Here is a 26,295-nt window from a genome sequence, read left to right on the forward strand (position 1 = left end):
CCTTTTAGGGGCACTAAATACACAATAAAGAACAATGCAAAGATAAAACACCATAAAATCAGTAAATTCAAATAAAACCACCTAAACCAACAAAAGAACAATAATTGCAATGAAATCGGTGGTCAGAGCCCTGGATCCACCAATGTCACTGCAAAAGCAACCTTTTAGGGGCACTAAATACACAATAAAGAACAATGCAAAGATAAAACACCATAAAATCAGTAAATTCAAATAAAACCACCCAAACCTACAAAAGAACAATAATTGCAATGAAATCAGTGGTCAGAGCCCTGGATCCACCAATGTCACTGCAAAAGCAACCTTTTAGGGGCACTAAATACACAATAAAGAACAATGCAAAGATAAAACACCATAAAATCAGTAAATTCAAATAAAACCACCCAAACCTACAAAAGAACAATAATTGCAATGAAATCTGTGGTCAGAGCCCTGGATCCACCAATGTCACTGCAAAAGCAACCTTTTAGGGGCACTAAATACACAATAAAGAACAATGCAAAGATAAAACACCATAAAATCAGTAAATTCAAATAAAACCACCCAAACCTACAAAAGAACAATAATTGCAATGAAATCGGTGGTCAGAGCCCTGGATCCACCAACGTCACTGCAAAAGCAACCTTTTAGGGGCACTAAATACACAATAAAGAACAATGCAAAGATAAAACACCATAAAATCAGTAAATTCAAATAAAACCACTCAAACCAACAGAAGAACAATTATTGCAATGAAATCAGTGGCCAGAGCCCTGGATCCACCAACGTCACTGCAAATTCAGCACCCAATAGCAATAAAAAAGTTACAGTGCAATAGAATAATTCAAAAACAGAAATCAATTATGAAAATGCCAAAAAAACACTAAAATGCAACCAAATAAATCAGATAATTATAGAGCAAGATCAGAAATAAAGTTTTAGTAAAAAAAAAGACTGCCAAAGAAAGCAAAGAAAGAAAGAAAAGAAAAGAAAGAAAGATTTTTTTTTTTTTTTCTAAGTGTAAGTGTGTGTGTAAGTGTCTGTGTGTGCTTGGGAAAGTTGTAAATAAGTGTGTATGTGTGTAAAAGTGTAATAATGACAAAGATAGAAGAAGAAATGGAAAAAAAAAAATAAAAATTTTTTTTAGACAGTTGAGATAGAAATAAGCAAAATAAACAGTGGTTAGAGAGTTGTAGTTCAGCTCACACAATGCAGGCAGGCAATCAGGGCGACCAATCCAGCAGGAAGGCAGCAGGAAGGCAGCAGGGGGGCTCCAGCAGTCACATGTGCTCAGCAGGAGTGAAGAGGCGACGCGGGGGCGGCGACATTTAAAGGGACAGCAGTGGACACGTCATCAATGCGTGTCCACTGCTGTCATTGGCTGAGGGACCGGATCGGTGCGGCTGGGCGACCGGATCCGTGAGTATGTCCTTATTCGCTCGTTGCCTAGGGGGTTGTGAAGGCTTTACAAGCGCTGCGCTGCTTTAAAAGCGAGCGCAGCGCTTGTAAAGCCGACAGTGCCATTGGACGTAGATTCTACGTCCCATGGCACTTTGGTCCCTTGGTACCTGGGACGTAGAATCTACGTCCCTTGGCACTTAAAGGGTTAAACCCAATAGGATTGTTTTGCATCCAATAAGGGGTAATTATATCTTAGTTGGGATCAAGTACAGGTACTGTTTTATTATTACAGAGAAAAGGGAATCATTTAACCATGAAATAAACCCAATAGGGCTGTTCTGCCCCCAATAAGGGGTAATTATATCTTAGTTGGGATCAAGTACAGGTACTGTTTTATTATTACAGAGAAAAGGGAATCATTTAACCATGAAATAAACCCAATAGGGCTGTTCTGCCCCCAATAAGGGGTAATTATATCTTAGTTGGGATCAAGTACAGGTACTGTTTTATTATTACAGAGAAAAGGGAATCATTTAACCATGAAATAAACCCAATAGGACTGTTCTGCCCCCAATAAGGGGTAATTATATCTTAGTTGGGATCAAGTACAGGTACTGTTTTATTATTACAGAGAAAAGGGAATCATTTAACCATGAAATAAACCCAATAGGACTGTTCTGCCCCCAATAAGGGGTAATTATATCTTAGTTGGGATCAAGTACAGGTACTGTTTTATTATTACAGAGATAAAGGAAATCAGTTTTAAAATTCTGTATTATTTGATTAAAATGGAGTCTATGGGAGACGGGCTTTCCATAATTCGGAACTTTCTGGATAATGGGTTTCCGGATAAAGGATCCGAAACCTGTACAAATGTACTAATCCCAATCCCGTGATAACACTGTACCACAATACATGCCTCTCAGTTACACAATGAGCCCCAATATAACATACAGGTATCTTTCTATTCCTACCTGAATGGGATTTTCTTCCAGAATAAAGCCACGCGCCTCTCTCCCCTGCTCCCACACCAACTCTAATTCCAGTAACACAGAGAATGTTGTGTAAACATTGTATAAAATGACTTCATCACCAATGCAGCAGTCTCCTTACTGGAGGGAGCCACGGGCTTGATAAAGGGTGGGGGGGGGCTGAAATGTTGCCCTGTGTATATGTGTGTATGGACTAAATAAACACACTCTTGCACCACTGCAATTTACCAGTGGGCTACTGGATTTTTTCATATAGAGGGAGTCACAACACCATTCCCATCCAGCCCCCTTTTATCTAATGTATCTGCCAGTACCACTGATTCAGGGGTGGAATCCCACACCTTCACAGCTCTCACTGTAACAAACCCTTTCTGAATATTTATGCGGAACCTCCCTTCTTCTAAACGGAGTGGGTGCCCTCATGCCCGTTGGAAGGACCTACTGGTAAATAAAGCATTAGAGAGGTTATTATATGATCCCCTTATATATTTATACATAGTTATCATGTCACCCCTTAAGCGCCTCTTCCCCAGTGTAAACAGACCCAACTGGGCCAGTCTTTCTTCATAACTGAGACTTCCCATACCCTTTACCAGCTTAGTTGCCCTTCTCTGGACCCTCTCTAACCCAATCATGTCCCGTTTGAGCACTGGAGACCAGAACTGAACAGCATATTCTAGATGGGGCCTTACCAGCGCTCTGTAAAGGGGAAGAATAAGCCCCTTCTCCCATGAATCTATAAAAAAATGACTCTGCCATAATGGACCTGTGCTGGTTCTGTATTTGGCACTGCCGTGTTTCTTCCTTCTACATGGTGGAAGTGATGTTTGTGCACATACACCAATATCCTTTCCCTTCTGAACCTCAAATGAAACTCTCTTGTGGACTCTAATTTAAGGCAACCAATGGAAGAAGGCAGCCAAAGAAACTTATCTCCAATCGCTGCTGGACTAAACTACCTCAGTAGCTTGCCAACCTGTAATTTCCCCATGGAGAAAGCCTGTGTGGGCAATGGAACACTCATCTGAAGTGTTCTTAATGGTGGGCATTTGGGAGGTCACTAGTGATGTTGACAGGGAATACCTGCTCTACCCACTGTGCCATGCACATAGTCCAGTTACCTGACACATTCCAATGCCCAGAATCACTGTCTTGGTCTGAGTCTCAGACACAAACATTAGGGTGAAGACACACTGGGCTACTAGTAGCAGCTACTTGTCACAGTTACTAAGCACCAGAAAATCCCCTGCCATAGACAATACTGAGAATTGCCTCTGCTAAAACACATGTAGAGACAATTATCAGTAAATGATCAGCATTGTCTGTTTTAGTAGCTGCTACTAGTAGCTCTCTGTGTCTTCACCCTAATGGGAAACTGTAATGGGGCTAGTCAGCACTATATTGGCAAGGATGCTAGTATGAAAATTGATAAGATTTCAGAAAAGTCAAGAGCATTTCAGAAGGTGATGTAGTTAGGTCTTTCATATAAGACTTCATGTTGTGTGGGCTTTCCTTGTCCTATAAAACCATGCTGAGTAGTGTGATTTACAATGTCAAGTATCCTATCCCTTCCAAAAGCTTTCCTACTGCCGATGTCAGACTAACAGGCCTATAGTTTCCCGGCTGAGAACGGGATCCCTTTTTGAATAACAGCACCACATTAGCAATTTGCCAGTCTCTCTGCACCATGCCAGAAAAATGAAGTGAAGAGGTTTGGCAATCACAGAGCTAAGCTTGTTTAATACCCTGGGATGAATCCCATTCGGTCCTGGGCCTTTGTTTACTCTTTCAAGTTTCCTCTTGAGTGACCCATGCATCCAATAGTACTAGAATTGGGTCTATTAAAAGGGAATCATTGATTAGATGGTAGTTGTAATCTATAGATTATTTCACCACTCATTCAAGCAGCACAGTTAAGAGGAATGGAATTAAGAAATGAGGACACCGGTAGTTTTTACCCATGAAATAGATATTTATTTAACATAAATGGAGGACTCACTTAGTACCAATAATTATCAATGATTATTATGAAAATGTAGGGACTTGCAGCTAAGGGATAAATAATATAAGTAGGCAGAGGTACTATGTAGGAGATGGGAATAGTAAGGCTAGTAGTGGTCCGGATTCCCTTAAGTGGAAGCATCTCAGGGAGTATAAAAGTAGGCATTCCTTAAGGGTTCTGGGAGGGTTAGCTCCAGTCTGTCAACCCTTGTTGGAACAAAAGGCAGCTCTTTCTAAGCCATCCTGACTGGCACCTTTAATGTGTCCTGGTTTTGGTTCCCAAAGGGCATAGTTCTTTACCGGGACCTTCTTCTCCCAGACTTCCTAGCAGCATCCTTGCCTGGTAACCTGTGAAGTCTAAAGAGGAACAGCCATATAGCGCCTCCCATTTATTAACTATGGAGAGGAATTTTGCATATCTTTGGCTCCTCATGGGGGAGGGGGTCAGAGGGTGTTGGGGGGCTCTCATGGGGAGGGGGGAGTGAAAGTTGCAGGGGCCATTGGGGGGGTGCAGGGTCCCCAGAGGCAGAAGCTCTGGTGGGGCCCTGCACCCCCCAGTCCGACCCTGGAAAGATCTGTAGGATCAAGTGGAGGACATATCTAAGGTGCTTAATGGGTCCTCAACTAGGTATCTGCTCATCATTAGAAGTCAGATCTAAAAGGGCAAATTTTCAAATTCAAGTTTAAAAAAAAATTGCCATGAAACTTTTTTTTTTCATTTATTTATTTATGGAAAAACTCCATTGAGAAAGACAAGATCAAGTTAATTCATGGGGGAAAAAATCACATATCACTATTGATGAGCAAATCTGTCCCGTTTCACTTCGCTGGAAAATTCACGAAACGGCAACAATGTTGTAAATTCTTTTGATGTGGGTGTAAATTTTTGGATGCGTGGCAAATTTTTTCATCCGTTTCGCGAAAATATCCACCAATGGCGAAACGTGGAAATTCGCCACGAATCCATGCCTGGCAAAACATTTCGCCCATCACTACATATCCCATTGTTCCAATCATTTTTACAAATATGACTGGGGCTGAGTAAGTTCCAGGTCTAATAACCAACAATTACCAACCAACCAACGTCTAGACGACTGCACTTTTGGGAAAAATAAACGTACAAACATAGTTACATAGTTACATAGTTACATAGGGTTGAAAAAAGACCTGTGTCCATCAAGTTCAACCCATCCAAGTAAACCCAGCACACCTAACCCACACCTACCAATCTATACACACACATACATAAACTATAAATACAACCACTAGTACTAACTGTAGATATTAGTATCACAATAGCCTTGGATATTCTGATTGATCAAGAACTCATCCAGGCCCCTCTTAAAGGCATTAACAGAATCTGCCATTACCACATCACTAGGAAGGGCATTCCATAACCTCACTGCCCTCACCGTGAAAAACCACCTACGCTGCTTCAAATGGAAACTCCTTTCCTCTAATCTAAAGGGGTGACCTCTGGTGCGTTGATTGTTTTTATGGGAAAAAAGAACATCCCCCAACTGCCTATAATCCCCTCTAATGTACTTGTACAGAGTAATCATGTCCCCTCGCAAGCGCCTCTTTTCCAGAGAAAACAACCCCAACCTCGACAGTCTCACCTCATAGTTTAAATCTTCCATCCCCTTAACCAGTTTAGTTGCACGTCTCTGCACTCTCTCCAGCTCATTAATATCCCTCTTAAGGACTGGAGCCCAAAACTGCACTGCATACTCAAGGTGAGGCCTTACCAGGGACCTATAAAGGGGCAAAATTATGTTCTCATCCCTTGAGTCAATGCCCTTTTTTATACAAGACAGCACTTTATTTGCTGTAGTAGCCACAGAATGACACTGCCTGGAATTAGACAACTTGTTATCAACAAAAACCCCTAGATCCTTCTCCATTAAGGATACCCCCAACACACTACCATTCAGTAGATAGTTTGCGTTTATATTATTTCTACCAAAGTGCATAACTTTGCACTTATCAACATTGAACCTCATTTTCCAGTTTGCTGCCCAGTTATCTAATTTTGTCAAATCGCTCTGCAAAGCGGCAGCATCCTGCATGGAACTTATAGTTTTGCACAATTTAGTGTCATCAGCAAAAATAGAAACAGTACTGTCTATGCCCACCTCCAGGTCATTAATAAACAAGTTAAACAGCAAAGGACCAAGGACTGACCCCTGCGGTACTCCACTAACCACACTGGTCCAATTAGAAAATGTTCCATTTACCACCACTCTTTGTACTCTATCCTTCAGCCAGTTCTCTATCCAATTACAAATATTATGTTCTAGGCCAATATTCCTTAATTTGATCATTAACCTTCTGTGAGGTACTGTATCAAACGCTTTAGCAAAGTCCAAGTAGATGACATCAACTGCCATTCCAGCATCAAGGTTCCTACTCACCTCCTCATAAAAGGCAACTAAATTAGTCTGGCAAGATCTGTTACGCATAAAACCATGCTGGCACAAACTAATAGTATTGTGAACTGCAATGTATTCAAGTACCCTATCCCTTATTACCCCTTCCAAAAGTTTTCCTACTACTGATGTCAGACTAACAGGCCTATAGTTTTCAGGCTGAGAACGGGATCCCTTTTTAAATAACGGCACCACATTAGCAATCCGCCAGTCTCTCGGCACCATGCCAGACCTCAATGAATCCTGAAAAATTAAGTGAAGAGGTTTGGCAATCACAGCGCTCAGCTCATTTAATACCCTGGGATGAATCCCATCCGGCCCTGGACCTTTGTTTACCTTTACATGTTCAAGTCTCTTTTGAATTTCCTCCCGAGTGACCCATGCGTCAGTAGCTAAATTACTAGAACTGGGCATATTACAAGGGAAGCCTTCATTATCTGGCTCCTCAGATGTATAGACAGATGAAAAATAAGAGTTCAAAATTTCAGCTTTTTCCCCGTTTTCATCAACCAACGTACCCCCCCGTGATAATAAAGTTCCCACCCCTTCTTGCTTCATTTTTTTACTATTCACATAATTAAAAAATAATTTTGGATTCTTTTTACTCCTAGCTGCAATATCCCTTTCCATCTCTATTTTAGCTTGCCTGATAGCTTTTTTGCATGCTTTATTTGCTTCCTTGTACCTGATGAAAGTTTCCGCTGTCCCAGCTAACTTGAATGCCCTAAAAGCACGTTTTTTCTTACCAACCTCGACAATAACACTTTTATTCAGCCATAAAGGTTTTGCTTTGCGATGCCTCTCCTTGCTTACAAGGGGGATATACTGTTGTGTATACCTACAAAGCAATGTTTTAAAGATGTTCCATTTTCCTTCTGTGTCTAACCCCATGAAAAGCCTTTCCCAGTTGACACATTGCAGAGATGCCCTTATACTGGCAAAGTCTGCACGTCTAAAATTGAGTGTTTTAGTTACTCCCTTATAGCGCTGTCTCTGCAGCATTATCTCAAAGGAGACCATGTTATGATCACTGTTCCCCAAATGCTCACCCACACAAATGTTAGAGATAAGTTCATTATTATTAGAAATCACCAGGTCCAAAATAGCGTCATTCCTAGTGGGTTCTTGAACTGCCTGAAATAAAAAGTTGTCATTTAGCATATTTACAAACCTGCTAGCTTTTTCTGACTTAGCCACCCCATTACTCCAGTCAATGTCCGGATAATTAAAGTCCCCCATAACAACAACTTGACCCAGTTTTGAAGCCTCCTCCATTTGCAACAATAGCTGGGCCTCATCCCCCTCATCTATACGGGGTGGTTTATAACATACACCAATGATCATTTTCCTTGTGACCTTCAGCCCTACTGAAATTTCTACCCAAAGAGATTCGACGTTTTCATTGGTAATGTCTTTATTACATGGCTTTAAGTCTGACTTTACGTAAAGACAAACCCCTCCACCCTTTTTAATCTCTCTGTCCCTCCTAAAAAGTGTATAACCATTTAAATTCACAGCCCAGTCACATTTATCATCCCACCAGGTCTCAGTGATACCTATTAAATCATAATTTTCAATACATGCAATAGCTTGCAGCTCCCCTAATTTACCCGACAAGCTACGCGCATTAGCCAGCATGCAGCGGAGATTATTACTTCTCCCTCTGATGTTTACATTAGCTAAGGGAGAATTAGAGCTAAGGCAATTATGAGACTGCTTTCCTTGTAACGGAAGCTCCTTATCTGATAAACTATATGCCCCCCTCACTCCTCCCCCACAACCCTTTGCTAATCCCCCTACCCCGTCTACACTAATTTTCCCATGGAATTCTAGCTCACCCACCCCCCCCTTGTCTAGTTTAAACACTCCTCCAACCTCTTAACCATTCTCTCCCCTAGCACAGCAGACCCCCTTCCATTGAGGTGCAATCCGTCAGGGCTGTATAGATTGTACCCCAAGGAAAAGTCAGCCCAGTGCTCTAGGAACCCAAACCCTTCCTTCCTACACCAAGACTTTAGCCACGCATTTAGCTCCCTAAGCTCCCGCTGTCTCCCTAAACTTGCACGCGGCACCGGCAAAATTTCCGAAAAAATGACATTGGAGGACCTTTGCCTAATCTTAGAGCCTAGATCCCTGAACTCACTCTTTAAAGTCCCCCACCTACCGTTCATTTTGTCGTTGGTACCGATATGTACCAAGACAGCCGGGTCATGCCCAGCCCCTCCCAATAATGTGTCAACCCGATCAACCACATGCCGAACCCTGGCACCAGGAAGACAGCAAACTGTCCGGTTGAAGCGATCCGCTTGACAGATTACCCTGTCCACTTTCCTAATGATCGAATCCCCGATAACCACCATCTGTTTAGGCCTAGCTCTGCTCTCCTCCCCATCACTACTAGTGAAACTGGTCTCCCGGCTGTTAGAGAGATCAGCCTCACCTAGAACCGCCAATCCAGAGTTCACACTCCCATCTTCTTCACACAATCTGGCAAATCTGTTGGGATGCGCAAACCCTGGAGCAGCCTCCCTTTTCCTTTTCCCCACACTAGATTTTCTAACTGTCACCCAGCTTACTGCCCTATCATCCTTTTGCTGCTCCCCTCCCCCCCTACTATCTGACCCCACTAGTTCTTGTTCAGTTAACAAGAGACCCCTCTCAAGATTGTTGATTGAACGCAGTGTTGCGACATGTTCCTCTAGGACTCTAACGCGAGCCTCTAAAGTGGCAATTCGCTCACATCCACAACAGAGGTATGCACTTTGGAACTGTTGCTCCACAACTGCATACATGTGGCAGGCTGTGCACTGTGTCATACCTTCAATGTTGCTACCACTCATTCTCCCAGTTACAAGAACAGTTAAACAAAAATAGGTGTAAGGACTTGTAATAAATACCTTGTTTTACCTTGTTTTTAACTCCCTTAGTGTTTAACTCCCTGAGTTTATAACTCCACTTACAGAGCCCCCACTTAAAGAGCAATCACTTACAGAGCACCTATCACCAGAGCAAGCTCCACTAGAGTGCCTGTGGTTCTATTTATGCAGTCTGTAAAGGTGAACTAATCAAACCCCACCCTCCTCAAGCTGAGGGTAATTACAAGGGAATGTAACCTGCTGTAAGCCTATGGATCCCACAAACTTTGTAAATTAGCTCCAAAAACAACAATTACTTATGAAAAAAATAAATAAAACCCAACAGTAAAAAAACACAATGGTTTTGATAAAGTTAGTAAAGAATACTTATCCCTTTTTAGTTGAAATGAAAGCAAGTTGATTCAACCAGCCACCAGCCTGTTAGTAAACGTCTGTTTAGACTTGAATTTTTCAAATTATTTTCACGATTTTCAATTTTCAAAATTTGTGTCCGACCAATAACAGCATTATTGTGAACTTTTAGAAATACAACAGTGATAGAGTTTAATTTGAGCTTATTCCATGTCGAGTCTGTATGACAGAAAAAAATGAATTTTAGTAAATCAGCCCCTATAGGTTCGGTGTTTCTCTCAGATATTGTATCCCCACTTTCTATTGGTTCTTTGTGTCATGAGCATTAACAAATAGTTTTAGTGTTAGTATTACTGTGTAGTAATGAGCGATTTTTTTTTCGCCAGGCATGAATTTGTGGTAAAATTTCGCATTTCACCATTGGCCAATTTTTTGTGAAACTGCTTCAAAAATTCAAAAAAATTCACAGAGGCTTTTCTTTGCCTTTTTTTAGGCTTTTCCTTGTATAGGAAAAGGAAGGTTAGGTTATAGGAAGCGTTAGCACAACTTGTGGATCCCACTGCATTTCACTCTTAGTTCTGGAACATTCTTTTAAACATCATGGAGTAAGTAACGGCATTTTTCCCCCAAAAAAATCACAGGGAAAATAGTCATTTTTGGTTTGAAAACAAACCCCTAACATTGATCAAATGGAAATCTTTAAAAATAAAATCTTGCCACCCAAATCCCATTGAGATGCGACAGATGTCAACATTCAAGAAAGTTGGAATTTTGTTTTCCAATGACGTTTGTTCACAGTGAAAAAAACAGAAGGAGTTCCAGCCCTTATGGGCTACACGTTCAGTGGCATAAATCTTCATCAATTGTATAGTAAATAATGTACCCCCTATTATAAAATATAAGGATATTATACGTAAGTCACTCAGGAGTTCCATGGCCATATAAAGGGACGAGGCAGAAGGACAAGTTCTTTTATACAGGTCATGAAACTCCAAGGTGACTTCTAATATCCTTATTAGAGATGAGCGAATTATGACTGGATATTCCAGCAGTATCAATGTGTGTCCCTGGCTGCAGTGTAATCCACAAATTGTGAGCAACAGAACCACGACAAGGTCCTTCCTCAGTCTGTTGAAAAAAATTGTAGGGGAGCTCTTCCCCGTGTCCATTGCTTGGACAATGCCGAAGGCTAACAGGGGACTTACCTCTGAGGAGCACATGTAGATAATACATACACCAACTCCAAACCAAGAAGTGACATTCTGGTGACTGAATAACATTGGAGTTGTGCTAAATGGTGCCATATAGATATACTTACCCTTTGATTAATGGGCACTCCTGGGCTGGCCCCTCTTTCCTCCTTGGGCTGAAGACCCAATGGTGACCCTTCTATCCTCACACTTACCTCTATAGGACTATTGCAGAGAACCCAATTGCACAAAAACATTTCACATTTTCACAACTTGAACTGCTTGTTTTTATATATTATTAAATTTCATGAAAATAAACATTTTAAAGCACGACAAGAGTTTTTAGAGGCTTTGCAATAATTAAAGTTCCCCCAACCTAATTAACTGTTCCGGACGGTACGACGTGTGAGAAACGATGCTTAGAATAGGGTGGTGGGACTTCTGAAGGGTCATTTTCTAAAGGCAAGGTGGGGTGCACCCTGGCCCCCCACTTTGCACCTTCTGCGAAAATGTAACATTAGTGGGCTTATTTATCATTTTGTGAATTCAAGAGTTTTTTTCCAATTGCCTAGAATAAATACCAAAAATTCGAGTTTTTGCATAAAATAAATACAAAAAATTTGACTTTTTCAAGTTTTTCCATAGAATAAATACCAAAAATTCGAGTTTTTCGAGTATTTGCCTAGAATAAATACCAAAAATTCTAGTTTTTCCGAGTTTTTGCCTAGAATAAATACCACAAATTCTAGTTTTTTGAGTTTTTGCCTAAAATAAATACCACAAATTCTAGTTTTTTGAGTTTTTGCATAGAATAAATACCGCAAATTCTAGTTTTTCGGGTTTTTGCACAGAATAAATACCAATAATTCTAGTTTTTTGAGTTTTTGCCTAGAATAAAGACCAAAATTTCTAGTTTTTTAAGTTTTTGCATAGAATGAATACCAAAAATACTAGGTTTTTTTTGAGTTTTTGCCCAGAATAAATACCAAAGATTCGAGTTTTTTTGAGTTTTTGCATATAATAAATACCAAAAATTCTAGTTTTTCAAGTTTTTGCATAGAAAAGACCAAAAATTCTAGTTTTTCCAAGTTTTTGCCCAGAATAAATACCAAAATTCGAGTTTTTGCACAGAATAAATACCAAAAAATCTAGATTTTTAAGTTTTTGCATAGAATAAATACCAAAAATTCTAGTTTTTCATGTTTTTGCTTAGAATAAATAACAAAAATTCTAGTTTTTCGAGTTTTTTGAGTTTTTGCCTATAATAAATACCAAAAATTTGAGTTTTTGAACCATAACTCAAGTTTTTTTTGAATCATGAAAATTACCCCCCACTAGGTGATTAAATCTCTTGAGAATCTTTCCAATTCCCATGGAAAGGACTGATTTAGATTGTGCAGGAACAGTAATGTCCCTTTTGGTTCACTCCCCCCAAACCCATAGGCTGTGGTTTAGTTAATTCTATCGACGAGACAGTCGACCGCACTTTTCTAAAATATTTGTTTTTTTGACAAAATTCTTGATATTTTTCTATGTATAACTTTCTATGGTGATAATAGGGGTGAGTTTATGCTCTTGTTTTTATATTATCTATAGTTTTCCTCTTTGGCCACGTAACTAAGGGTGCAAATACCAAACTGAATGAAACGTATCATTGTAGACGGCGCATTCTTCATCTTCTTCTGATCTGTACGTTTCTTCTTTTTTTTTGAATGGAAAATGGTTGACTTTTTTTTCTGAATTGCTAACTTCAACACACCAGCCAAAGGTATCACAAAAACACAAGACAACAGTCGCTCATTGTCACTCAACCACTGGCAGCTCATACAGCACTTGCACCACTTGGAATAGATGTACAATGATAAATAATGGGTGGGAATGGGTTACAGATACTTTAATAGATAATAGATATACTGTATCACTATATAGTTACTGGTTACCTAAACATAATGGGGTATTTATTGATTGGGGAATGATAGATGGTCTCCATGGTCTTTTTTTGGAGATATTTTGGATTTGGTTTCAATGAGGCTCAAAACCCTGAACTACAGGGGCTCATTGTGACCAGTTCTTAGGTAAAATAAATTTAAAAAGAACTTATAACTAGCGGAACTAGATATAGGGAATATTTGGCTATTGTATAAATGGGCAGTTTTATCAGTGGGATAATGGGTAATCTATATTAAGTTGTACTTACAAGGAGGGGAACTTGTGGGCGAAGTCCAAGTTGGTGAAGTCCAAGGTGGCGGAGATGCTGTTAATTAATCATGAAATGATTATTTTCGATTTCTGTTATGTGTTGGTTACAGTTCACGCATTTATCAATGCAGATACATGTGCTCCTTTTTCAGAATGTGACTACTTTGAGCGTTCAAACTCCATTCCATTAGAATTCAGCACTGAGCTCTAACACCCTACTCATCTTGAAAATGAATCAACAACTTTCATACTATTTTTATATCTATAACCTTCTATAAATTAAATATGGACTTGGGGGGATAAGTTTAAGCTCTTTTTTTATATATTATCTATAGTTTATATAGCAGGTACAACACTTGCACCACATGGAACAGACATACAATGATATATAATGGGTGGGAATGGGTTACAGATACTTTAATGGATATTTGGTTTTAAATATCAGTATATGGTTACTCATTACCTAAACATAATAGGATAGGTACTCTTTTACCTGGAAACTATAGATGTTATCCCTCGTTAAAGGGGTAGTTCACTCATAAATTAACTTTAATTATGATGTAGAGAGTGCTATTCTGAGACAATTTGCAACTGGTCTTCATTTTATTTATTACTTGCGGTTTTTTAATTATTTAGGTTTTTGTAAAGCAGCTCTCCAGTTTGGAATTTCAGCAGCTATCTGGTTGCTATGGTCCAATTTCACCTAGCAACCAGGCAGTTGTTTGAAAGAGAGGTGGGAATATGAATAGAGAAGGGCCTACATAGAAAGATAAGTAATAAAAAGTAACAATAACAATAAAACTGGAGCCTCAAGGAGCAATAGTTTTTTGGCTGCCGGGGTCAGTGACCCCCCATTTGAAAGCTGGAAAGAGTCAGAAGAAGAAGGCAAATAATTCAAAAACTATTAAAAATAAAAAACTAAGACCAATTGAAAAGTTGCTAAGAATAGGCCATTCTATAACATACTTAACCTGAAGGTGAACCATTCCTTTGGCTTTAGATATGTTTTGGATTTAGTGATTTCCTGGTTCATAAACCCTGAACTTCAGGGGCTCATTGTGACCAATTCAGAGGTAAAATAATTAAGAAAAGGACTCATGAATAGCGGAGCCAGTTATAGGGAAAATATTGTATATAAGAGCAGTTGTATAAGTGGGATAATATGCACTTACTAGAAGGGGAACCTGGGGACCATGGTCCTGTTGGAGAAGTCCAAGTTGTTGCAGATGTTGCTGTTTAATAAAACAGGAAATTATCATTTTCAGTTACTGTTTTGTGCTGGTTAGTGAAGTAAAGTAACCTATTGTTTCTCCTACTCCCATGTAACTGGAGGAGTCCCAAGCCGGACTTTTGCATAGAATGAATACCAAAAATACTAGTTTTTTTGAGTTTTTGCCCAGAATAAATACCAAAGATTTGAGTTTTTTGAGTTTTTGCAAATTCTTGAAATTTTTCTATGTATAACTTTCTATGGTGATAATAGGGGTGAGTTTATGCTCTTGTTTTTATATTATCTATAGTTTTCCTCTTTGGCCACATAACTAAGGGTGCAAATACCAAACTGAATGAAACGTATCATTGTAGACGGCGCATTCTTCATCTTCTTCTGACCTGTACGTTTCTTCTTTTTTTGAATGGAAAATGGTTGACTTTTTTTTCTGAATTGCTAACTTCAACACACCAGCCAAAGGTATCACAAAAACACAAGACAACAGTCGCTCATTGTCACTCAACCACTGGCAGCTCATACAGCACTTGCACCACTTGGAATAGATGTACAATGATAAATAATGGGTGGGAATGGGTTACAGATACTTTAATAGATAATAGATATATCACTATATAGTTACTGGTTACCTAAACATAATGGGGTATTTATTGATTGGGGAATGATAGATGGTCTCCATGGTCTTTTTTTGGAGATATTTTGGATTTGGTTTCAATGAGGCTCAAAACCCTGAACTACAGGGGCTCATTGTGACCAGTTCTTAGGTAAAATAAATTTAAAAAGAACTTATAACTAGCGGAACTAGATATAGGGAATATTTGGCTATTGTATAAATGGGCAGTTTTATCAGTGGGATAATGGGTAATCTATATTAAGTTGTACTTACAAGGAGGGGAACTTGTGGGTGAAGTCCAAGTTGGTGAAGTCCAAGGTGGCGGAGATGCTGTTAATTAATCATGAAATGATTATTTTCGATTTCTGTTATGTGTTGGTTACAGTTCACGCATTTATCAATGCAGATACATGTGCTCCTTTTTCAGAATGTGACTACTTTGAGCGTTCAAACTCCATTCCATTAGAATTCAGCACTGAGCTCTAACACCCTACTCATCTTGAAAATGAATCAACAACTTTCATACTATTTTTATATCTATAACCTTCTATAAATTAAATATGGACTTGGGGGGATACGTTTAAGCTCTTTTTTATATATGATCTATAGTTTATATAGCAGGTACAACACTTGCACCACATGGAACAGACATACAATGATATATAATGGGTGGGAATGGGTTACAGATACTTTAATGGATATTTGGTTTTAAATATCAGTATATGATTACTCATTACCTAAACATAATAGGATAGGTACTCTTTTACCTGGAAACTATAGATGTTATCCCTCGTTAAAGGGGTAGTTCACTCATAAATTAACTTTAATTATGATGTAGAGAGTGCTATTCTGAGACAATTTGCAACTGGTCTTCATTTTATTTATTACTTGCGGTTTCTTAATTATTTAGGTTTTTGTAAAGCAGCTCTCCAGTTTGGAATTTCAGCAGCTATCTGGTTGCTATGGTCCAATTTCACCTAGCAACCAGGCAGTTGTTTGAAAGAGAGGTGGGAATATGAATAGAGAAGGGCCTACATAGAAAGATAAGTAATAAAAAGTAACAATAACAATAAAACTGGAGCCTCAAGGAGCAATAGTTTTTTGGCTGCCGGGGTCAGTGACCCCCATTTGAAAGCTGGAAAGAGTCAGAAGAAGAAGGCAAATAATTCAAAAACTATTAAAAATAAAAAACTAAGACCAATTGAAAAGTTGCTAAGAATAGGCCATTCTATAACATACTTAACCTGAAGGTGAACCATTCCTTTGGCTTTAGATATGTTTTGGATTTAGTGATTTCCTGGTTCATAAACCCTGAACTTCAGGGGCTCATTGTGACCAATTCAGAGGTAAAATAATTAAGAAAAGGACTCATGACCCTAATCCCAAGAAAGTGGAAATCCACAGAGGCACCCACCTTTACCGAATGGCTAAATAACACAAATGACATTAGACAAATGGAGGAAATAACATGTATGATACATAATAAAAGTGCACACTACTGGAAAATTTGGACACCGTGGTTAAATTTTTTAGATTCCTTATAATGGTTAATCTCGGTCATTCAGATTAGCTCCTGACTTTACAGAAAATTGCATATAGAACTCTTACTGTATAAATGAAAACGTAGATATGACTTGTTGAATGCTATTGCTAAAAACTCAATTGTTAGAAACGAAAAAGATGTACTATAACATTGTTCCCCTCCCCATACCCTCCCCTTTTCCTTCTGTACCCTTTCCCGTATACAAAATTGGAAAATAAAGAATTGAAAAAAAAAAAAAAAAAAAAAGAAAAGGACTCATGAATAGCGGAGCCAGTTATAGGGAATATATTGTATATAAGAGCAGTTGTATAAGTGGGATATTATGCACTTACTAGAAGGGGAACCTGGGGACCATGGTCCTGTTGGAGAAGTCCAAGTTGTTGCAGATGTTGCTGTTTAATAAAACAGGAAATTATCATTTTCAGTTACTGTTTTGTGCTGGTTAGTGAAGTAAAGTAACCTATTGTTTCTCCTACTCCCATGTAACTGGAGGAGTCCCAAGCTGGACTTGGATTTCTTACTATTGAGTGCTATTCTGATACCTACTGGGAGCTGCTATCTTGCTCCCTTCCCATTGTTCTGCTGATCGGCTGCTGGGGGTGAGGGGGGATATCACTCCAACTTGCAGCACAGCAGTAAAGTGTGCCTGAGTCTGAGCTTTCAGCCAGCGCTACACATTAGAACTGCTTTCAGCTAACCTATTGTTTCTCCTACTCCCATGTAACTGGAGGAGTCCCAAGCTGGACTTGGATTTTTTACTATTGAGTGCTATTCTGATACCTACTGGGAGCTGCTATCTTGCTCCCTTCCCATTGTTCTGCTGATCGGCTGCTGGGGGTGAGGGGGGGAATACCGCTCCAACTTGCAGCGCAGCAGTAAAGTGTGCCTGAGTTTGAGCTTTCAGAAGGAGCTAGCGCTACACATTAGAACTGCTTTCAGCTAACCTATTGTTTCTCCTACTCCCATGTAACTGGAGGAGTCCCAAGCCGGACTTGGATTTCTTACTATTGAGTGCTATTCTGGCTATTGGTACAGAGGAGACGCTGTATAATCAGCAAATCATGTCAGAGCATTACCAAGAAGGCGAAACACTGGTGCATCCTGTGTTACAGGTATCGGTGTAAAATGATTTCCCCTTTATTTACCTGGTATATAATTTGGTGAGGCTTCCTGCCCTGGAGCTGTTGTCAGCACTGGTGAGTTTGGTTCTGAATTGAAATAATAAAAAACAAGTTTGTTTGTCAGGATTCATTTCAGAATAAGACCCATGCTCTGCATTCTCTTTCATGGATATGTATGGGGGGTAAAGATAGTTATAACATCCTTGGTATTGAAATAATAAAAAAAATAATAATCAAGAAAACAAAAATAATAAAAATTATTAAATGTAAAAAAAAAAATTGTAAATATTTTTTGTAAATAATTGTCAGGATTAATTTCAGCATAAACACCAATTCTCTCCATTCTCCTTCATGGCTATGTATGGGGGTAAAGATAGTTATAACATCCTTGGTATTGAAATATTAAAAAAAATAATAATCAAAAAACAAAAATAATAATAAAAATGATTAAATGATGAAAAAATAATTGTCAGGATTAATTTCAGCATAAACACCAATTCTCTCCATTCTCCTTCATGGCTATGTAGGGGGGAAAGATAGTTATAACATCCTTGGTATTGAAATATTAAAAAAAATAATAATCAAAAAACAAAAATAATAATAAAAATGATTAAATGATAAAAAAATTATTGTCAGGATTGATTTCAGCATAAACACCAATTCTCTCCATTCTCCTTCATGGCTATGTATGGGGGTAAAGATAGTTATAACATCCTTGGTATTGAAATATTAAAAAAATAATAATAAAAAAAAACAAAAATAATAAAAATTATTAAATTATAAAAAACAATTGTAAATATTTTTTGTAAATAATAAAAAAAATAATTGTCAGGATTAATTTCAGCATAAACACCCATTCTCTCTATTCTCCTTCATGGCAATGTATGGGGGTAAAGATAGTTATAACATCCTTGGTATTAAAATATTAAATAAAATAATAAAAAAAACAGAAATAATAATAAAAATTATTAAATGATAAAAAAAATTGTAAATGTTTTTTGTAAATAATAAAAAAAATAATTGTCAGGATTAATTTCAGCATAAACACCCATTCTCTCTATTCTCCTTCATGGCAATGTATGGGGTAAAGATAGTTATAACATCCTTGGTATTGAAATATTAAAAAAAATAATCAAAAAACAAAAATAATAATAAAAATGATTAAACAATAGAAAAAAATTTAACTAATAAAAAAATAATTGTCAGGATTAATTTCAGCATAAACACCCATTCTCTCCATTCTCCTTCATGGCTATGTATGGGGGTAAAGATAGTTATAACATCCTTGGTATTGAAATATTAAAAAAAATAATAATAAAAAAACAGAAATAATAATAAAAATGATTAAACAATAGAAAAAAATGTAACTAATAAAAAAATAATTGTCAGGATTAATTTCAGCATAAACACCCATTCTCTCCATTCTCCTTCATGGCTATGTATGGGGGTAAAGATAGTTATAACATCCTTGGTATTGAAATATTAAAAAAAATAATAATAAAAAAACAGAAATAATAATAAAATTATTAAATGATAAAAAAAATTGTAAATATTTTTTGTAAATAATAAAAAAAATAATTGTCAGGATTAATTTCAGCATAAACACCCATTCTCTCTATTCTCCTTCATGGCAATGTATGGGGGTAAAAATAGTTATAACTTCCTTGGTATTGAAATAATATTATTATTATTATTATTATTATTATTATTATTATTATTATTATTATTATTATTATTATTATTATTAATAATAATAATAATAATAATAATAATAATAATAATAATAATAATAATAATAAAAATGATTAAATAATAAAAAAATAATAAAAATGATTAAATAATAAAATAAAAGTCAGGATTGATTTCAGTATAAACTAGGGATGCACTGAATCCCGGGTTTCGGCCAGGACCGAATCCTAATCCTAATTAGCACACATTTGCATTTGCTAATTAGAATTCGTAAAGGGTTAAATGGGAAGTGAAAAAATGTTTCACTTTCGATCCTAATCAGCATATGCTAATTAGGATTCAGATTCGGTTCGGGATTCGGCCGAACCCAAAAAAGTGGGTTAGGTGCATCCCTAGTATAAACACACATTCTCTTTCATGGCAAGGTATAAGGGTTAAAAAATTGTTACAATAACATTTTTGGCACTAAGGGTGGCCAGTGTGCTGTGTACAACGTATATTCTGATTGGTCGCTATGGGTTGCTGGACCAGGGCTAATTTAACTGAATGCAATAGCCCAGTTGTACAGAGGAAATGCTGTATAATCAGCAAATCATGTCAGAGAATCTCCAAGGCAAAACACTGGCGCATCTCTGTGTTACAGATATCGGTGTCAAATGATTTCCCCCTTTATTTACCTGGTGAGGTTTCCTGCCATGGAGCTGTTGTCGGCACTGGTGAGTTCGGTTCTGAATTAAAATAATAAAAAACAAGTTTGTTTGTTCAGTATAAACAACCATTCTCTGCATTCTCTTTCATGGCTATGTACAGTATGAGGGGTAAAGATAGTTATATAACATCCTTGGGATTAATTTAGTGCCAATATCTAGCTTGGGTTTAGGTTCATGAATCAGTACAATCAAATCTACTCATTCAAAGATTCATGGATTTCGGTTAGTAAAAGTGAATTCACCATTCAAATTGCTACAATAGATAAGGATAGACAGTATCTTAGAGATATTAGAAGATTTACTTAAGTCAACCTAAATTTGTTTTGGTTTAATTATAGAGGATGTACAGATGCAGCCAGCAAGTCTTCCCATTTTGTCTCACCATGTCCAGACACCATTTTTCGAGCATTAAATACTGCCTCTACCTCAGGGGACCCCAACCTTTCGTGAGCCACAGTCAAATGTAAAAAGTCTTGGGGAGCAACACAAGCACCATAAAAGTTCATGGAGGAGCCAAATAAGGGCTGTGATTGGCTATTAGGCAGCCTCTATGCACCCTATCAGCTTACAGGGGCTTTATTTGGTAGGAAATCTTATTTTTATTCAACCAAAACTTGCCCCCAAGTCAGGAATTCAAAAATAACTACCTGGTTTGGGGGCATTGAGAGCCACATCCAAGGGGTTGGGGAGCAACTGGTTGGGGATCACTGCTCTAGATGGTGCTAAAGTGCAAAGACTTGCCAACAAAACACAATAGAAAACACCATAGACCATGTGCCACCTGGTGGGGAATTCCCCCCCCCTGTAATAACTGGAAGAGACATAACGCGACAATGTGGTTAAAGAACTTGGCTCCATCTGTATGTCACCTTGCCTTGCCTACTCTTGTTTTGTTTCCCCAAGTTCCTAGTTACTAGCTTTTCAATAGCATGACCACATTTCTAAAATAATTATTACGAGTATCAAAAATATTGGTGCCATTTATTTAGTTTTGCCCAAAAGAAATTCTTCATCCTCCCATTGGCCATTATTGAAAGATTTAGAAATTAGATTGTTTACAATTTACACATCATCCTAACTTTTTGAAAACACTAGAACATAGTAGGAATGTGTAACCATAGCTCTTGTTCTCTTATTCAAAGGTTCATAATGATGAACTCACCAATCACAGAGTCACTTGAACGTTAATTCTACATGTTACCGTGGTATTGTCCATATTAGCGTATCATTACCGTATCATTGTATGTTTGTTTTTTACATAAATATATAGTACCTGGTGTAGTTACTTCTTCTGTACCCATTATTGCACTTGTGTTCAGGAATACTGGAACCTCTGTAATATAAAAAGTGGATTTTTTTCATGAAAATCTAGTTTTCCCCAGTACGTAGCTGTCAGTATTTTAGTAGCATTCTCCCTACTGCCAAAATCTTGAGGAATTCTTATTCTTGTTGACATTTAAGGGGCTCATATACCCAATAAATGCTCTAGACTTGTCATGATCAATTGGTTCTTTATAATGGATAAGTCCAAGGTGGGGGGGGGTGAAACATACAATATTTATTGGGTTAAAGAAAGTATTTTTCTGACAGTAAACTAACTGGCAGTAGATGTCATTGTTCTATTCTACAAAAGGGGAAGCCAACGTGTGTTTGGCCTCTTTCTTTACATTTCACCTTCCTGGAAGGTTGGTGTCTGTTCTGTAATAGCATCAGGTTAGCTAGTGAGCAGTCTGAGGCTCCACCAAGCAGAATTAGAAGGATTAGAGTCCTGGGTGTACCATCCATAGGGTAGGGGATTGAACAGTACAGACTTGAGCACTACTGTAGGTTGCGTAGGATCCACTTGAAGGACATGACACTTGGAGTTGGATTATTCTGAGTTGGATCAATCCACTTTTGACCCCCTGTGCTGCACAGCATTTCCGTAATCGGGTTATACCACAAATCAGAAAGGGCAAGGTAGAGATAAAAATGTGCAAAACAAGAAGAAATATTACCTGTTGTAGGGGCCTCTGATGAAGGCTGCCACATTTCTGATGAGAAAGAAAAGATCTTTATTCCTATACTTTTACATGCAAACCTAACTCTGTCTGTCAAAAGAATTGTCGCAGATTCGCTCATCAGTAATCAAAACTCTGGAAAAATTAGCAAAATGGTGAAAAATGTGCAAAACATGGGTGCTGTGCGGCTTTTTGGACGCGTGTGACTTCTTTGACGCAATCGCACCTGTTTTGACACAAACGCAAATTTTGCAGAAGTTTCACAAAACAATTCGCCTATGGCGAACTGCAGAATTTCACTGTCGTAAAATTTGCAAAACTCCGGAAAAATTTGTGAAAAAGTGAAAAATTGGTGAAACGCGGGTGTATATGACATGGTTAAAAAAAGCTTTCTTTGTAACTAGGGGACAGAGTAAATATTCAAAGCACAATTGTATTTGTTATTAAAAATGTAAATACGCATAATTAACAGTGCGCATTATGACTAGTGATGGGCAAAATTTTTTCGCCAGGCGTGGATTAGTAGTAATGATCAAATCTGTCCCGTTTCGCTTAGCCATAAAATTCGCAGAACGGCAAGAAAATCTTAGAAACGTCAAAAAATCTGCGAAACGTGATTTTTTTTGTGCCCGCATCTTTTTTGTCGCCTGCTTCTATTTTTTTTGTTGCCCGTGCCTTTTTTTGACGCAACCACACCCAATTTGATGCACAAAAATTTTTTTACGCACAACAAATTTTCCCGCTGCGAATTTTCACAGAAGTTTCACTAAACAATTCATCAATGATGAAATGTGGAAATTTGCTGCGAATCCATGCCTGGCGAAAAAATTTGCTCATCACTATGGATTAGCGGTGAATTTCCGCATTTTGGCTTTGGTGGGATTATCCACAAAACAGGCGCAAAAATTAACAGCAAAAATGATCACAGGCATCAAAAAACATTACTGCGCGCGATAATTTTGTTTTGATGAGCGAATCTATCCCATTTTGCTACGCCAAAATGGCGAAAAAGACTTGCATAAAAAAAAGAAAATTTTGACGCACATTTCGCCATTTCCCGAATCTTTTAAAAGATTTGTGCATTTTTCAGCGAAATTGGACTGATTCACTCATCACTAATTATGACTGTACAAAGATCTCAGCTGGGTAAAGGTCAAAGCAGCAGTGACAAATACACACCTGACTGAGGGGTTTCTGGGATGGTTATGGCTTCTGCGGATTAAAAAAAATAAATAATAATTTATAAAAATGTATAAAATCTGCCACCAATTGGTCAAAGTATAATTTAAAAAAAAACAAAAAGTTGGGACACTGTAAAACAGAGAATGGGATCATGTGTTAATCATTTTAACCCTATGTTAAATTACAAATATTGAAGTGTTTCAAAAAAATTTTTCTCTGTGGCAAATTTCTGCCAGGGGCAAAACACAGAAATTCGCCATGAATCCATGCTTGGAGAAAAATTTCGCTTATCACTACTGTAGATGATAAAATTCCTAAATTCATTGCTAGTGATGAGCGAATTTTTTCGGCAGGCATGGATTCGCAGTGAATTTCGGCATTTCGCCATTGTTTTGCGGAACTCCTGTGAAAATTTGCAGCGTAAAAAATTTGTTGCACGTCCAAAAATTCTGTCTTGAGTCAAATTGGGCACGGTCACGTCAAATTGGGCGCGGTCACGACAAAAAAGGGTGCGGTCGCATACAAAAAGCGCGGGTGACAAAAAAAAGACGCTCACTGATTCGCTCATCACTATTCATTGCTAGCGATGAGTGAATCTGCCCGGTTTTGGCTTCGTCGCAAAGTTCGCGAAACGACAGGAAAATTTGCAAAACAGTGAAAAATCTGCGAAATGCATTTGATTTTTTTGTCGCATGCGTCTTTTTTTGTTGCACCATATTTTTTTGCCGCGCCTATTTGTTATGCTGCGACGCCTATTTTGCCACCACTTTTTTTTCTGCAATCGCGCTTATTTTCGCAACAAAATTTCGCAGAAGTTTCGTGAAACAACTCGCCAATGGTGAAATGCCAAAATTCACCGCAAATCCATTTCTTGGGAAAAAATTTGCTCATCACTATTCATTGCAATTTTAAGTGGAGGAAGGGTTCAATTCCTAGCCCCACCCTGTGTAGGTTAACTCCTCCCCATTTTTAATTTTGTGAGACCCAGCCTCTCTAGGATCTTTTACAGTTTTTTCTTGTCCCTGTGTGTCCCAACTTTTGTTTTTAAACATTTTATGGAGGTTTTGCAATAAACATACAGGGTGACTAATGACAAATTATTAAAATGTAAGTTATAGAACAAAAATCACATTCAACAGTTTGTCCTTCAAAAAGACAAGATGTGAAGATGTGATCAATTGGTTCTTTAAAATGGATGGGTCTGGGGGGAGATACAATATTTACTGGGTTAAAGAAAGTATTTTTCTGACAGTTAAGTAACTGGCAGTAGATGTAATTTTTTGATCCTATAAAAGGATAAGCCAACATGTGTTTGGCCTCTTTCTTTGAATTCCACCTTCCTGGAAGGTGGGTGCAGGTAGGTAAAGATTGTGTGAGGAATGTTCTGTAATAGCTGACTCCAGGAGTAAGAGATAGGATCAGGTTAGCTAATGAGCAGTCTGAGGCTCCACCGAGCAGAATCAGAAGGATTAGAGTCCTGGGTGTACCACTTTTACTATTGACCCCCTGTGCTGCACAGCATTTCCGTAATCAGGGTACACCACAAATCAGAAAGGGCAAGTGAATAGTGATGAGCGAATCTGTCCCGTTTCACCAGAAAATTGGCGAAACCGCAAGAAAATTTGTGAAAAACGGCAAAAAAACGCATTTGTTGCACATTTTTTTTTTGGTCGCCTGCATCTTTTTTGTCGCCTATATCTTTTTTGGTCAAAAAAGGCCACAGGTTTTTTGTCGCCCGCGCTTTTTTGGCGCGACCGTGACCTTTTTTGACGCAACCGTGCCCTTTTTTTACGCACCCGCAACCTTTTTTGACGCAACTGCATCCAATTTTGATGCGATCGTGCCCTTTTTTTACGTGTCCCTTTTTTGACGCGCTCATGCCCAATTTTGATGCAGTCGTGCCCTTTTTTGATGCAACTGCGCCCAATTTGATGCACAATTAAATTTTTTCCACGCAGTGGATTTTTTTGCAGCGAATTTTCACAGCAGTTTCTCGAAACATTTCGCCAATGGCGAAATACGTAAATTGGCTGCGAATCCATGCCTGGCGACAAAAAATTGCTCATCACTACAAGTAAATAGAAAGGAAGAGATACAAATGTGCAAAACAAGAAGAAATATTACCTGTTGAAGGGGCCTCTGATGAAGGCTGCCACGTCTCTGATGAGAAAGAAAACACCTTTATTCCTATACTTTTACATGCAAACCTAACTCTGTCTCCTCAGTTACTCCGTTCAAAAAAATATATCTCTTGGTATAAAATGAACTTATTGAGTTTATTATAGGCCAGTGGGCAGCAGCTTGTTGGAATACCCCTCTATCCCAATATCTGGAGAACCCTATATAAGGAACAAACAAGCTTTTGAATGCTATAGAATGTCTTGGGGATCTTTAAGATCCCTATATTATACAGAAAGGGGTATATTTATTGTGCTGTGTAAAAAGTGGAGTAAAACATCACCGGGGATGTTGTTTATAGCAGCCAATCAGATGCTTTGATTTGATTTTCTAACTGTTGAAATCTACTTGCTGATTGGTTGCTCTGGGTAACATCACTGGTAATGCTTTACTCCACTTTTTACACTGCATGATAAATATACCCCTTATGGGTATATTTATCATGCTGTGTAAAAAGTGGAGGGAAGCATTACTGGTGATGTTCCCCGGGCAACCAATCGGCAATATAGATTTTAACAGTTAGAAACCAAAGCCGAACATCTGATTGGCTGCTATGAGCAACATCACTGGTAATGTTTTACTCCACTTCTAACAC

General features: G+C 38.1%; 1 protein-coding gene across 1 annotated transcript in view; it reads right to left on the reverse strand.

The window, feature by feature from the left end:
• LOC101732788 (salivary glue protein Sgs-3) overlaps positions 1–26,295 on the reverse strand; it is a 141,726-nt gene that overhangs the window by 101,668 nt on the left and 13,763 nt on the right. The window contains exons 7-16 of the mRNA XM_031906574.1: positions 25,647–25,682; positions 23,520–23,552; positions 22,338–22,373; positions 21,614–21,673; positions 20,308–20,358; positions 17,966–18,028; positions 17,153–17,212; positions 15,551–15,607; positions 14,609–14,668; positions 13,435–13,491 (exon numbers count right to left, since the gene is read on the reverse strand). Coding sequence (XP_031762434.1) covers positions 13,435–13,491; positions 14,609–14,668; positions 15,551–15,607; positions 17,153–17,212; positions 17,966–18,028; positions 20,308–20,358; positions 21,614–21,673; positions 22,338–22,373; positions 23,520–23,552; positions 25,647–25,682 — 513 coding nt within the window. The remainder of the gene's footprint in view (positions 1–13,434; positions 13,492–14,608; positions 14,669–15,550; positions 15,608–17,152; positions 17,213–17,965; positions 18,029–20,307; positions 20,359–21,613; positions 21,674–22,337; positions 22,374–23,519; positions 23,553–25,646; positions 25,683–26,295) is intronic.

Source organism: Xenopus tropicalis, chromosome 7 (genome assembly GCF_000004195.4).
Source record: "Xenopus tropicalis strain Nigerian chromosome 7, UCB_Xtro_10.0, whole genome shotgun sequence".
In the NCBI taxonomy this organism is placed as follows: Eukaryota; Metazoa; Chordata; class Amphibia; order Anura; family Pipidae; genus Xenopus; species Xenopus tropicalis.